This window comes from Triticum aestivum, chromosome 4A, assembly GCF_018294505.1.
Source record: "Triticum aestivum cultivar Chinese Spring chromosome 4A, IWGSC CS RefSeq v2.1, whole genome shotgun sequence".
In the NCBI taxonomy this organism is placed as follows: Eukaryota; Viridiplantae; Streptophyta; class Magnoliopsida; order Poales; family Poaceae; genus Triticum; species Triticum aestivum.
The window spans coordinates 708,647,516-708,661,546 of record NC_057803.1 but is presented as its reverse complement, the minus strand read 5'-3'; the positions used below and the strand labels follow the sequence as shown (position 1 = coordinate 708,661,546).

The 14,031-nt window shown below is 43.4% G+C and overlaps 1 protein-coding gene and 1 pseudogene across 1 annotated transcript; both read right to left on the bottom strand.

The window, feature by feature from the left end:
* Nucleotides 1–1,868: 1,868 nt before the first annotated feature.
* On the bottom strand, nt 1,869–2,419 carry LOC123084355 (uncharacterized; annotated as a pseudogene).
* A 1,259-nt stretch (nt 2,420–3,678) lies between these two features.
* Nucleotides 3,679–7,353, bottom strand: LOC123088268 (uncharacterized). Its single transcript, XM_044510465.1, has 12 exons — nt 6,932–7,353; nt 6,507–6,571; nt 6,310–6,388; nt 6,125–6,143; nt 5,907–6,026; nt 5,097–5,166; nt 4,960–5,003; nt 4,730–4,771; nt 4,580–4,639; nt 4,404–4,471; nt 4,183–4,240; nt 3,679–4,095 (listed from the first exon to the last, which is right to left on the bottom strand). The coding sequence occupies exons 1-12, from the start codon at nt 7,231–7,233 to the stop codon at nt 3,985–3,987; spliced, it is 1,038 nt and encodes a 345-aa protein (XP_044366400.1). The 5' UTR covers nt 7,234–7,353; the 3' UTR covers nt 3,679–3,984.
* Nucleotides 7,354–14,031: the final 6,678 nt, after the last annotated feature.

Here is a 14,031-nt window from a genome sequence, read left to right as displayed (position 1 = left end):
AAAATCACATCTAGATTCCTGGCTATATAAGCTCATGGCAGCCTCGCAGAAATAGAAACAGAGGGCAGGATAGCTCAAATATGAATAAATATAGTGAAATATGCAGGATATATATATTGACCCCAACACCACCGAAGAACTTGGCAATCATGTAGCAAGTATGACACCAAGAACCATGTACAACTGATGAGCTGCTATTATTTATTGGACTTCTTTTTTCTTCCAAATCTATCTATCCATCCGGGTAGCATGTCCCATGATTTTTTTCATGCAGTCGACACTATCTGCATGATCTTCTTTTTTCAAATTCAATATCGAAAGCATTATAGCATAATATCATCCGTGAACTGTTGAAGTCATTTTTTATATTTTATTCCAATTTGACTAGTATGAAAAACATCGGTTCTATATGGTCTATAGGTCATGTGTTTGTAGGAAAGCCATGGCACACATGCTGGCTTTCCACATAGAAAATGTCTAAGTATCGTCCTCCTAAGGACATGTGCAATGGTTGATAAGGCGGTCTTCTGTTATGTATTTAAGTCTTCTAAAGAAGCGAAAATAACATGCTACAGTATGTATTATCTCTAGCAATTAATAGTTGCATGATCTTAAATGGGTGACTAAAATTAATCTAGAAAAAATTAATGACAGAAGACATCTGGTACATGACATAGGCTTCTATTTCTTATTAAGAGATCATCAATTAGCTTAATCATGCCCCCTGTTTACTTCGCATTCTTTCACTTCATCAGTTATCGTATGTAGAATTGTTAATATAATGCCACTGTACACAACCTTCCTCAATGTCACTCTCACTCGTCTCGCGCTTTCAACAGGCGGCCGGAACCACTACGCACCTTCCGGCCCTCCACCCCCGCACCTTGTGCTCCCCACTCGCCCATAGACTGGCATGCCGCCTCACTACGTCGAGTCTTCACCACCATCTTGCACGTTCATCATTCTACTATTTTGCTTCGTTCCGGCAATCATTAGTTAGCCAATGTTCTGTTTGGTTTTGCATTGATCTATAAAATGTTGGACATGAGTATTGCCAACTCAAATCATCATGTTCGTTTATCGTCTTTACTTCCTTCTTCCAATAAAGTATCCGGTGCTACATACTACATATGTACTTCTTTGCATCATAAATTTGACATGTTTCCCATGCTACAAACTTTCATATCCGTATAGTTTCAGGTCACCATAAAAAAAATCTCAAGTGGGACAATTCACGGGCACCATAGCAAGTGGGTGAATACAACTAATATAACTAATGTGATTCTCTCAATTTAATGGTCAAATAAATATGCAAAGTACTATAATGGTAATGTGTATTGTTCTCGTGTCTCTCTCCTTTTTTAGTGATGGTGGTGCTCAGTAAGGTGATCCATGTGAGGCGAGAAGTATGACACTAAGGTGCACAAGGTATGAGTAGTAGCGTTAGTTAGGTTTGTTTTGGGGAGCGGGATATATAGATATATACAATACATGTTCTACCTTTTTTTTGGACAGTTGATAGAGCGTGTGAGGATGATAACGCCATAATGGTTGCCCAACTGTGAACAGAACCGAACTTGCCTCACTATTTAGGACTGCTTAACCTTTACGTGGTTAAGACTCACAAACGCTGGGCACCCGATCTGTTTTCTGAACTACGGGGGCAGCCAAGTAGTGGCCAACTCCTTACCGGCCAAAGTTTTGTTTCTCAGCAACTTGGATTGGATGTCATGGAAATTATTAAATACTTCTAAAAAAAGGCTTCAAATTCAGTTTATACACACACTGGATTTTCGATTAAAAAGCATACTAGGATCACACATAATGCAGTGCAATGTAAAGATTATTTTCTTCATGGATGTGTGTGTTTAACACGGTCTGTCCATATCATGGAGCATGTAGATTGCTCCTGGTCTATCCCACTGATTCTTGAGTCTTGTGTTGAGCTTATCAAAGCACTGCCCTTCATAGAACATGACTATTAAGGTGACAACACGGATCTAAGGTCCGCCACACTCGCGTGGTGTGACATACGCTAATGTCCTAAATGCGCGTCTGACGGCAACTATACCCAAGGGAACTAGGTTATAGAGCTCTTCGTGTGATCTTGCATTGCCCTTTGCATACGGAGGTAGTAGCTCCGGGTAATAGTGGCCAATGGGCAATTTGGTGGACCTTGGCACAATAGGATTGAACATTTTGAAGTGGTTCCGCCGCCTATAAGTGTTATTGAAACCCTTGGGCGTATAAGTCATCATCGCAAAGAGCAATGGTGGCTGTCCACCCAGGTTACACTGTCCAGCATGTTAAACATAATAAAACGGTTGGGTTGGCCCTCAAGAACATCCAGCCTGGGGGCAAGAAACCTAGGCAACAGGACTTTTGGTGGGTCGCGACTGCCTAGATACCTCAGTTCCATCTAATATCTCAACTTGCAGTCACATCACACCACAAAAATTATATTCTAGATATGATACCTAGATCATCAATGTGATGGTTGGTACCTGAACTTGAATCTTAAATTCCTGGCTAAATAAGCAGAGGGCTGGATAGTGCAAACATGAGTGAATATGGTGAAATATGAGAGGGTATATATTGTGCTCAATGCAGCTGAAGAAACTTGGGAAGCATGCCACAAGTATGACACCAAATAACATGTACAACTCATGAGCTATACTGCTAATTGGATTATTACTTATGACGCAAAATCTATCATCCGTGTAGCATGTGCCAGGATTTTTCCGTGGTCTGTCACAATATCTGGATGATCATTCTTAGACTTGATTTTATATATACTCCCTCCGTCCTGAATTTCTTGTCACTAAAAAGGGTAGAAATTGGTGTATCTAGAGCTAAATATACGTCTAGATACATCCATTTCTGTAACAAGTAATTCGGGACGGAGGAGTAGTAAGTTGTACTAGTGCAAAACTATCATACTTGTCAAATTAATAATCTGCGGTGTGGGCCATATGGCTCGCGCATTTGTGCGGCTAGTTTTATCTTGTATTACCATATACTCCTGCTGTTCCTAAATATATGACGTTTTGGCAATTCAAATTATTTGTTGATAATTTTATCATGTCACCCCCTAATTATTTGTTGATCTTACTTGTTATTAGATTACAACTTTATAGTATAATGTTGGACTCGAGTATTGCCTAACCTCTATTTCCCTTTTCCAATAAAACATTCAGCATTATTCACTGTAATTTATGGATCTCGTCTCTTCAAAGTACTAGGGATCTGCGGGCCTCAGGAGGGGGAAGCGAGCGAGGGGAAAGGGAGAGGAGAGGATGCTGGATGCGGCGCTCAGGACCTTATCCCTTCGCTCGTCGCTACAGCAATGCACGCACTATGCACGCACTACTCATAGATGAATAAAAGGAGACGTGGCTGGTGCCACTAGTTGGGCGCATGCACTAGCTCATCCTTTATATGTTCAATTTCTAGTTTCTCTACAAAACAAGTATTTCTAGTTTCTCTCTCCAAAAAAATAAGTATTTCTAGTTTCTACTCCCTTCGTTCCTAAATATAAGACTTTTTAGAGATTTCAATACAAACTGCATACGAAGCAAAATGTGTCAATCTACACTCTAAAATGCATCTATATATCTATATGTAGTTTGTATTGAAATCTCTGAAAGGTCTTATATTTAAAAACGATATTTAAAAACGGAGGGAATACTACCTTATTTGCATATGTATGATTTTACACATTACATATGTCTTCCTTTGCATCATAAATCCAACATGTTCCCGTGCTACAAAATTTCATCTCCACATGGTTTCGCACAACCATAAAAAATCTCAAGGGTAACATTTGACGGTACTCAACAATACTTGGCCTGGTTCTTCCTTCTCTACCATATAACCCCAGGTCGCCATCATAGCAAGTGGATGAATACAACTTTTACACTGCATTTGGGACTCGGCGGCTTATTGTAAAGAATATATTCTAAATCCATACTATATATCGACACTTCAGAGATTTTGGTACTGAGGATAGAGTGAATATGTTGCCCTTAGGTACTCTACGATCTCAGCGCTTTCGAACATCTTGACCCCCGTGTTAGGATCCTCGATATAAGGCGCCTGCAAAGACAATATGATAAATGTCACACACTACTAGGCCATGCGAAAGCAAAGGTTTAGCAACAGCATGTTCACAAGGTTCCAGACCTGGAAAAGGCCATGTTTCTTGAAAATTTCCTGTCGCTTGGGGCTGCCACGAGCACAACTGCAGCAAAAAAGTAAAAGTTAATTCCAATGTTTGACGCTACAAGGATGTATTGTGTCAACAAGATACTGCACTTATGGCATATATAAAAAGTAGATCCTATGATGGCTGAGTATTTAGCTTCTATTTACAGATTTTTCGTGAAGTTTCCAATATCGAATACCTGTGTAGCAGGTGTGGCAACTCCAATTCAACAAGGGCCTCTCGTGCTATTTTACAGAAAGGAGATCCCTGATGACAAAACATGTGCTCATCAGGTTCTCGAACTGGTACCACACGGGAACAAAAAGGAAATAATGACCCCAGATGCTATGGATGGGCATCAGAGAAGAATTAAACCTCGTATGCCCAGATCTCTATCGGCTGGGGTGGAAGCTTTGAAACAGTGTAGGAAGATCCCTGCAAACAATATGGGTCAGCCCGGTTTGAGCAAAAACATTCAGAGGGCACATACTGTATACATGCTTATATGGTTTACTGGCAATCTACCTTCCATACACGCCAAATCATAGCAAGCCCTGCTGTTATTGTCTACAAAATAAGCCATAAAGCATCAGCTTTTGCACAACTGATTACTAACTAATATTGAACCATCATACTTAAGTCAAACAGTAACAAAATCATGAACATATGGTAAATAAAGATCGCGTATAAATAAACGGTGATGTGCTTCTGAACATAGTCTATACTTTTGGATTATGGAATACTTAATTACTTACCGTAAATAGACCAAGCGATAGCATAATCGGGACAGTTCCATCACCTGAAAGACAAACACAGAGAAGGAGCTAACAGGAAGGACCCTGTGAGGAACAGGGCAAGCAAGGTCTGGTAAAATAAATGATGAGATACAAACCGTATGTGTCCGCAAGGTATTTTATAATGGCATCTGATTCATACATGGCAACTCCGGTGTTTGGATCCACCTGCAACATATGATTATCTTAAATGAAGATATAATTTTGCTTTCACACAGCATTTTTTAGGCAACATAGAAGAACTAACGGTTTTGACTAATAACTGCAAAACACATTGCAGCAGAAGTCTGCAACAACATGACAAAACACCCGATGTCTGCTTACTAGTTAATGGCAAAACACATTGCAGCAGAGAACTGCAACAGTATGACAAATCATAACATGTCTGCTTACTAATGAATGACAAAACGCATGGCATTGCAGCATAAGACTGCAAAAATATGACAAAAAACCCATTTTGCCAGGAAACAAGAAGTTCAGAAATATTAATACCCCCTCTATTACAAAATCTAAGAAGTTCTATCTTTGTCCTAAGTCAACCTGTATCAAGTTTAACCAAATTTATAGAAAGATACATCAACATTCACAACAGTACAACACCAAGTGAGTATATTATAAAACATATTTCATAATGGATTTAATGATACTAAGTTGATATTGTAGAATGTAGATGTTAGTACAATTCTCTATAAAGTTGGTCAAACATGAAGAATATTGACTTAGAATAAACCAAGAACTTCTTACATTTCGGAACATAGTGAGTATTAGTTAATGGTGATTCTGCTGGGCTCATGCTTGTTTGTCGAACATAATTCAGAAACTACATTAGAGAGATATGTAAAATTGGAAATGGTAGCGATCACATATAACCTAACAAACCATAGAACTGGTGAGGAATTCTTGCATACCATGTAAGGGAACTGTTTCTTCCCACCCATCTCTAAAACCTTTGGACGAAATGTTGGCCCCTTTTGAGGACAGGGGTAAAATAAAACATCAAGGTCCAACACGGATACCATCTCTCTCACCTGAAAATTGTACATGGCAACCATAAACACCGAGATTTTCCAAACATGGAAAATGACAACTACAAAATGCAGATGCAGTAAACTAAAAGGACATTCACCTTTCGACAAAATGGACATCTGAAAGTTTTAGCCAGAATACACCAATAAGTGAAGCCAAGAATCAGAAGCAAAGAAAAATATTAGCCCTTGGTATATATAAAAAAGCATGTCCAATTATAGATATGCAGGACCATCATTTTTCTCAATGGAAAGTTACGAATCTCAATTGAAAGAAAACTCATACCCTTCAAACTCGTATATCTCGATAGGTTTTTCTGGTCGACGGCACTGATCTATCTTTGAGGTCTCCTTCACCTTCAGACCTTAAATAAGAAACAAATGTATTTGTGTACTACTCCTTTAAATTGAAACATAATAGGCACTGAACAAGTAAAATAAAATGATCTTAGCTAGCAAAAATGGGGAATTAGAGAAATTCACCTAGAAATTCCAGAGAGTATTGGTCTGGGGGTATTTTGTCAGCGGAGACTAGTGATACCGAGTATCTGCACATCGCAGGCACATAGAAATGAGAAACCGACCACTAGATATGAATACAGCTCAATGTGAGACGAAATCTTCAAACTGAAGAGGAATTTCCCATTCGCATTTCTTCGCCGGCGACGGTACTGAGCTAATTTTCGCGGATCACTGACACCAAATTAACCAGGCACTGCTAATTATTGACACCAAAGTAACTACACGTTGCTAATTACTACGAGTACTAATTATTGACATCGAAGTAACTACACATTGCTAATTGCTGAAGCAGTAGCAGCTCATTTGGACAGATTCCACTGTGGTTCTTAATCGGAACAGATTTGCATCTTACAAGCCCAACTGGAGAAGGATTGGAGGGGACGAACCCTAGGACGAAGAGGCCGGTGCCGAGGCGGAAAGGCAGGGCGAGGGCCGCGCCGGCGACGCTGGCGAGCTGGCCATCCTTGACCGCGAAGCGCTTGGGCACCGGAGGCGCGAACCCTGCCGGAGGCGAGAACTCCGGCGGCGCGTCGGGCGTGGAGGTGGGGGCAGAGGCGGAGGCGGACTCGGGCTGCGCGGCGACCCTGAGGGTGGCTGACGCCGTCCTCCGGGTGCAGGTGGCGGCGGTGGTGGTAGGCGCGGCGCGCGAGGAGAGGCAGGGCGGGAAGCGGAGCGCCGCCGTGGCCATTTACCCGCCGCGCACGGCGCGACGCGAGCGGAGCGGGAGAAGGAGGCGCGAGTGGACAGGGAGGGGTGGGGAGCGTAGCTCAGCTGCTCGAAGGGGAGAAAAATATCCCTCCACGAGCTTCCACTCGCTTCAGTAGGTAGCTCGCCTGCTTGTACTGTACTACATTTTCTTTCTCCAAGTGAACCTTTTATTTAACATTTTACTATATGAACAAGGATGGATTTTCTTTCAAAAACAAAATATCTCGACGAACTTATGTTGCAATGATCCAATGCAATCGGTGGATCGAGGGAAAGGATGAATACATTGTGCTCATCCTGTTGACACTGCACTGGTTGATTCTTTTGCCCGACTGGCTACTTTTTTCCTTTTTTTCTAGCGAGAAGGCTAAGTCTATATATTAAACTTGTATAATTCTTAGTCCTTAGTACATCGACTTGTCATCTTACTACGCCACATTGAGCAAGCTGGACCGCAACTCTCAATCCAGGATAGCCCCCTCCGGCTATACGGAGAAGCCTGTTAATTAACTCAATTTTAGGTATTGATACGAACCCTTGACATATTTAAGAATCATTCCTAGGAAAACAAAATATACATAGGCCCCTCCTGCTTCAAGGTTTTGAAAACCCATTGAAGATATGAGTCATGGAATGGAAGGCAGCATATGAACTGGTCAGTTTCCTCTAATATCTACACCGATGCCATGACGAAACAACAGTTTTACCCTAGCTTAATAGATGATGCGTGGTAGATAAAAGCTGCATTCTGATTTCCGAGTAAGCAATCAAAGATCTAAGTGGATCTTGCAAACATCAACTACAAAATATGAGAGGTTATATAGAGAGCCTAACACACCAAGAAACATGGAAAAGAAATGAAAACATGTAGCAAGTATGATACCGAGGTACATAACATATGAGCACTACAGTTAGTTAGGCTGTTTTTTAAGGTGAGGAAGGTGCAACTCATACCTCTTAAACCTTAAACTAATTATGATGAGCGATTTGTGAGTCGTGTCCACTGTTCCATGGCTATCATGATCATTGGAGGCACGAAGAACTACCAGGCCAATTGTTACAAAATAACTTACTCTATGCAACTGCTATACCGCTACAGCACACTAGATTTAAAAAATCATACACTAGATTATGTTAACAACACTTTCTTTGATGGCAATTAACTAGCTTGACTTACCTCCCTAGATAGTTCTTTTACTGCGGGAATAACATATTATAATTAACTTCATGCATTCCTTGGATTTATTTTGTTAGCGACTTTGTAACGCCCCGGATTCGATGCGCCAAGTCTCTTCCAGCTATTCGTCGTAGTTGCCATATCATTTGCTTGCGTGTTGCTTTTTGCCATATCATCATCTGTATTTCATCTGCATGTTTTTTAAAACTTGCATCCGTTCGGGTTCCACCGGTTCTTTCCGTTGTCCGTTCTGAGCACAGGCACACTCGCACGCGCCCATCGCACCTCTCAGACCTTGTTTTGTGAGCCGCCGAATAACGTTCTCGGAATGGACCGAGATTTGCCGAGTGGCCTTGGTATATCACCGGTAGACCGCCTATCAAATTTCGTTCCATTTGGAGGTCGTTTTATGCCCCAACGCTTAACCGAAACCCCTCTCTCTTTGCAGACCAGCCCCTCTTCACCACAACCCATGAGCCCATCCAAACCCCCTCCATGCTCTCGGTCGTTCGATCGTGATCGTGTGGGCGAAAATCACACCTTATTTGGACTCTCCTAGCTCCTCCTACCTATATGAAAGATCGAGGATGTCGCTTAGAGGGGGGGGGTGAATAGGCGCTTTAAAATAATTACGGTTTAGGCTTGAACAAATGCGGAATAAACCTAGCGGTTAATTTGTCAAGCACAAAACCGACAGCAACTAGGCTCACCTATGTGCACCAACAACTTATGCTAAGCAAGATAAGCAATTATGTGATAGCAAGATATATGACAAAGAACAATATGGCTATCACAAAGTAAAGTGCATAAGTAAAAGGGCTTGGGTAAGAGATAACCGAGGCACGCGGAGACAATGATGTATCCCGAAGTTCACACCCTTGTGGATGCTAATCTCCGTTTGGAGCAGTGTGGAGGCACAATGCTCCCCAAGAAGCCACTAGGGCCACCGTAATCTCCTCACGCCCTCGTACAATGCAAGATGCCGTGATTCCACTAAGGGACCCTTGAGGGCGGTCACCGAACCCGTACAAATGGCGACCCTTGGGGGCGGTCACCGAACCCGTACACTTTGGCAACCCTTGGGGGCGGTCACCGGTACTCGTCAAATTGCTCGGGGCGATCTCCACAACCTAATTGGAGACCCCGATGCTTGCCCGGAGCTTTACACCACAATGATTGAGCTCCGAACACCACCAACCGTCTAGGGCGCCCAAGCACCCAAGAGGAACAAGCTCAAGGGCACCAAGCACCCAAGAGTAATAAGCTTCTCAACTTGTAACTTCCACGTATCACCGTGGAGAACTCAAACCGATGCACCAAATGCAATGGCAAGGGCACATGGAGTGCCCAAGTCCTTCTCTCTCAAATCCCACCGAAGCAACTAATGCTAGGGAGGAAAATGAGAGGAAGAACAAGAAGGAGAACACCAAGAACTCCAAGAACTAGATCCAAGGGGTTCCCCTCACATAGAGGAGAAAGTGATTGGTGAAAATGTGGATCTAAATCTCCTCTCTCTTTTCCCTCAAAAACTAGCAAGAATCCATGGAGGGATTGAGAGTTAGCAAGCTCGAAGAAGGTCAATAATGGGGGAAGAACACGAGCTCAAAGGATAAGGTTGAATGGGGAAGAAGACCCCCTTTTATAGGAGCTCCCGAATCCAACCGTTATGCTCACAGCCCGCACAGAGCGGTACTACCGCTCCAAGGAGCGGTACTACCGCTAGGGCGGTAGTACCCCTTCGAAACACAACAGCGAGGAGGCAAAAAGGCCAAAAGAACCTTCGGAGCGGTAGTACCGCTCGTCCTCACGGTACTACTGCTCGACCTCACGGTACTACCGCAAATGGTAGCGGTACTACTGCTTGCGAGCGGTACTAAAAAAATACTTTTGTGCCTACTTCCGCTGAGCAAAACACGAGATTTTGGTCCGGAGCGGTACTACCGCTCAGGAGCCGCGGTAGTACTGCTCTGGAGCGGTAGTAAAAAATTACATCCGCTCTAGTCGCGGTAGTACCGCTGCAGCCTTTACCAAAACAGCCACAACTTTTGCAAATGGACTCCGAATTCAACGAAACCAAGTTTGTTGGAAAGTTAACGACCTGGGCTAACACAATCTTGATAGAAATATCAAGAATAAGCAAATGAGAAAAGTCCCAAAGGAAAAAGGTGAGAACCCTTCCTCGGAAAAGACCGGTAAAACCTCCAACACCGAAAACATCATAGAAGACGCATGTGAACTCCATTTTCGATGAACTCAAGCTTGTCATCAAGATGACCATAAGCTCTAAGACTCACAAAGAGAACCAAACAAGAACCAAGAAACATGATGCAAGGATGCAAGGGTTTGAGCTCTCTACTAACGATACAATCAAGCTACCAACTTGAGAGCCCCCCTTGGTAGTACGGCAAACGATCATATAACCCGGTCCCCCTACTACCACCATGAGACCGGTAAAATAGAAAACCTATCAAGGGCAAACCTTTGCCTTGTACATGGTCCACTTGAGCTAGATGATGACGATCTTGACTCCCTCAAGATGGACCACCTTTCTTGATTGCGTTGGCTCGATGAAGACTAGATGATTGCTCCCCCATAGTCCACTATGGGCGAGCCACTCTTCGGCTCATCTTCACAAGTCCATTGACACCACAATGGATGGAAAGATTCAAGCACTTGATCTCTTCGTGATGCTCCACTTGAACTTGCACACGGCAATCTTGATGACGATCACCACTTGATGTCATCCTTTCCATGGGTTGTATGATATCTTCCTCTTGATGCAAGCCCATGGATACGTACCTAACCCCACATAGAACTCTCACATAGACCATGGGTTAGTACACAAAGTGCAATGGACAATGCTTACCATACCATGGGATCACTTGATCCCTCTCGGTACATCTTCTACGCTTTGTGAGTTGATCAACTTGATTCACTATTGACTTAGTCTTGATCAACCTTAAATCTTTGCAACTCTCTTCATTTGGATGATGTATTGAAGGTAAACATGAATGGTCACACAACCTTCTTCTTCAAGACATGCTTGCAATAAGCTCAACACTCGCATGACCAATCTTTGGATAATTCCTTAATAGCACCTTGGTCAACTCATAAACTCCTTGAAACCAACACATGGACTTCAAGAAAATCCTATGGACAAATCCTTCAAATATAACTCAAGACAACCATTAGTTCATAGAGATTGTCATCAATTACCAAAACCAAACATGGGGGCACCACATGTTCTTTCACTATATATAGGTGCCTCCCCCTCCAAATTCACGGATGAAAACCCTAGACTTCTTCCCCTCGCGTCGCCGGACCTTTTCCCCCCACCGATGGACATGTCCGCCGCCATCGTCCGCCCTATCTGCCGCCGCCCGCAGCCATTGGCCTCGCGCCACCTGTCCTGCGCGCCGCCCCTGCACGCTCCCGCCGCCGCCGGCCCGCTCGGCCCGGGGCGGGCCCTCCCGGCCCATCTGGCCGCGCCGCCGCCCCCTCGGACTCCCGCTCGCCACATCACCCAGCGTCGCCGCCCGCTGTCGCCATCGCCGTCCCCGCCGCCGGAGCTGCGCTCCTTCGACCCCGCCGCCGACGCGTCTTCCCCGCCGCCGGGTCGTCGCCGGAGCGCGTCGCCCCAGATAGATCCGCGCCGCTGGTGGCCTCCCCTCCTCCACCGAGCCTTCTCGCGCCGCCTCCGGCCGCCGCACCGCTCGCCGGACTCGTCGCCGGTCGGATCCAGTGGATCGGGACGAGATCCACCAGCTCATCCATCCAAACGGCCCCTCCGTCCCGGATCCCTCCATCCCGCATGGCTCCGTCCTGTTTTCTGCGAGGTTGGAATTCCACCAAGTCCCGAAATTGTTGCATTATGTTGCTCTGTTCATCATGTCATAACTTCTTGTGTGCTGCTCCGATTTGTGCATATAATATATCAAAATGTTCATCATAAGGTGCTCTACATTTTGTTCTATTGTGCCATGCTTGTTTGAGTTCATCTTGATGCCCTAATCATCATTGCAAGAGTGCTATATGATGTTAACCTGTTGAAATTGTTAGAACTTGGTGATTTCTCTTTTTCATTGCATTTTGTGTGTGCATCCTATGAGCTTGATGTCTACATGAGTTTTGAGCTACATCATGACATCTTTACTTTGGTGCAATCCATGTATTTTTGTGTGCCCTGTGGTGAGTGAATCAAGCTCGTGAAGTAGGGTACTTGTTGTTACTGTTTTGCTAGGCTGAATCTGTTATATCTTGATGCTATCTAAACCTGCTGCTACAAGTCATTCTATGTATAATTTGGATTCCATGCATTTGTTTGCCATGATAAATTCCTGTAGCATGTTCTTTGATAGCTCTAAACCTTGCAACCTGATGTTATTTCTGCCATGTCCAGTGATTACTGCTAAGTCTGTGAAACTGTTATTATTTGAAATCTTGACATGTCCTTTTGAGCATGTTATAGTGTTTTCTGGAGATAGCTCAGTGTTCATGTTTTGTCGTGCTTTACCTGTACATCATGTCCATGCCTTTTGTTTTCATGTTGAAGTGCTGTAGCATATTGTTTTGATGCTTGCTAGATGCCTATTTGCTGTTTTGGACAGCTTGTCCTTTAAACTTGTTTTATGTGTATGTGTTGAACCGTTGCTCTGTTTTGAGTGTGCTCTATATGAAACTTGCTTAGTTTTGCATGTAGTTTCATATTACCTTGTTGCATCCATGTCTTGAATGTGTCTGTTTGATGTTTGAGTGCCTTTTGCATCAATGCCATGTTTAACTTGTTTTGCTCATATCTTCTAGGTTGTAGCTCCGAACTAAATGAACTTTATATGAAACTTGACTAGAATTTCGTGTAGATCATCTTGGTGCATTTTAACTTGCTGTTTAAAAACTTGAACATACGGTTTATTCAGATCTGGACCAATTTTGAAATTTGCATATGAGGACTTACCGGTTTTGTTACATGCTATTTCCGGCCTCATTTAAGCTTGCTTTGATGTGTTGCTCTTGTATGCATCATCTCTTGCCATGAGCAGCTGCATGTAGCCTTGTCATGCATCATGCTTGGTTGTGCATCATGCCTTGTTATGTGTTGTGTGTTTACCGTGTGTTTGCTTCTTTCCGGTTGTGCTCCTTCTCGTTAGTTCATGTTTCGTTGCGATCGTGAGGATTCGTTCGTCTATGCTTGGTTCGTCTTCGTGGCTTCATCTTCTTCATGGACTTGTTCTTCTTCCTAGAGGGATTTCAGGCAAGATAACCGCTACCCTGGATCTCACTACTATCATTGCTATGCTAGCTGCTTCGTTCTATCGCTATGTTGCGCTACCTATCACTTGCTTATCAAGCCTCTCCAAATTGCCATGTCAGCCTCTAACCTTTTTCACCCTTCCTAGCAAACTGTTGCTTGGCTATGTTACCGCTTTGCTCGGCCCCTCTTATAGCGTTGTTAGATGCAGGTGAAGTCAAAGATTGCTCCATGATGGACAGGATTATTATGTTGGGATATCACAATATCTCTTATTTAATTAATGCATCTATATACTTGGTAAAGGGTGGAAGGCTCGGCCTTATGCCTAGTGTTTTGTTCCACTCTTGCCG

Bases quoted from the DNA above. Each gene is read 5' to 3' on its own strand.
- LOC123088268 (XM_044510465.1), bottom strand. From the start codon at position 7,233: ATGGCCACGGCGGCGCTCCGCTTCCCGCCCTGCCTCTCCTCGCGCGCC. The intron at 6,389-6,506 runs GTGAATTTCTCT...TTCTTATTTAAG, and splicing joins ATACTCTCTGGAATTTCTAG to GTCTGAAGGTGAAGGAGACC. The intron at 4,472-4,579 runs GTTTAATTCTTC...TTTTGTCATCAG, and splicing joins TAGAGATCTGGGCATACGAG to GGATCTCCTTTCTGTAAAAT.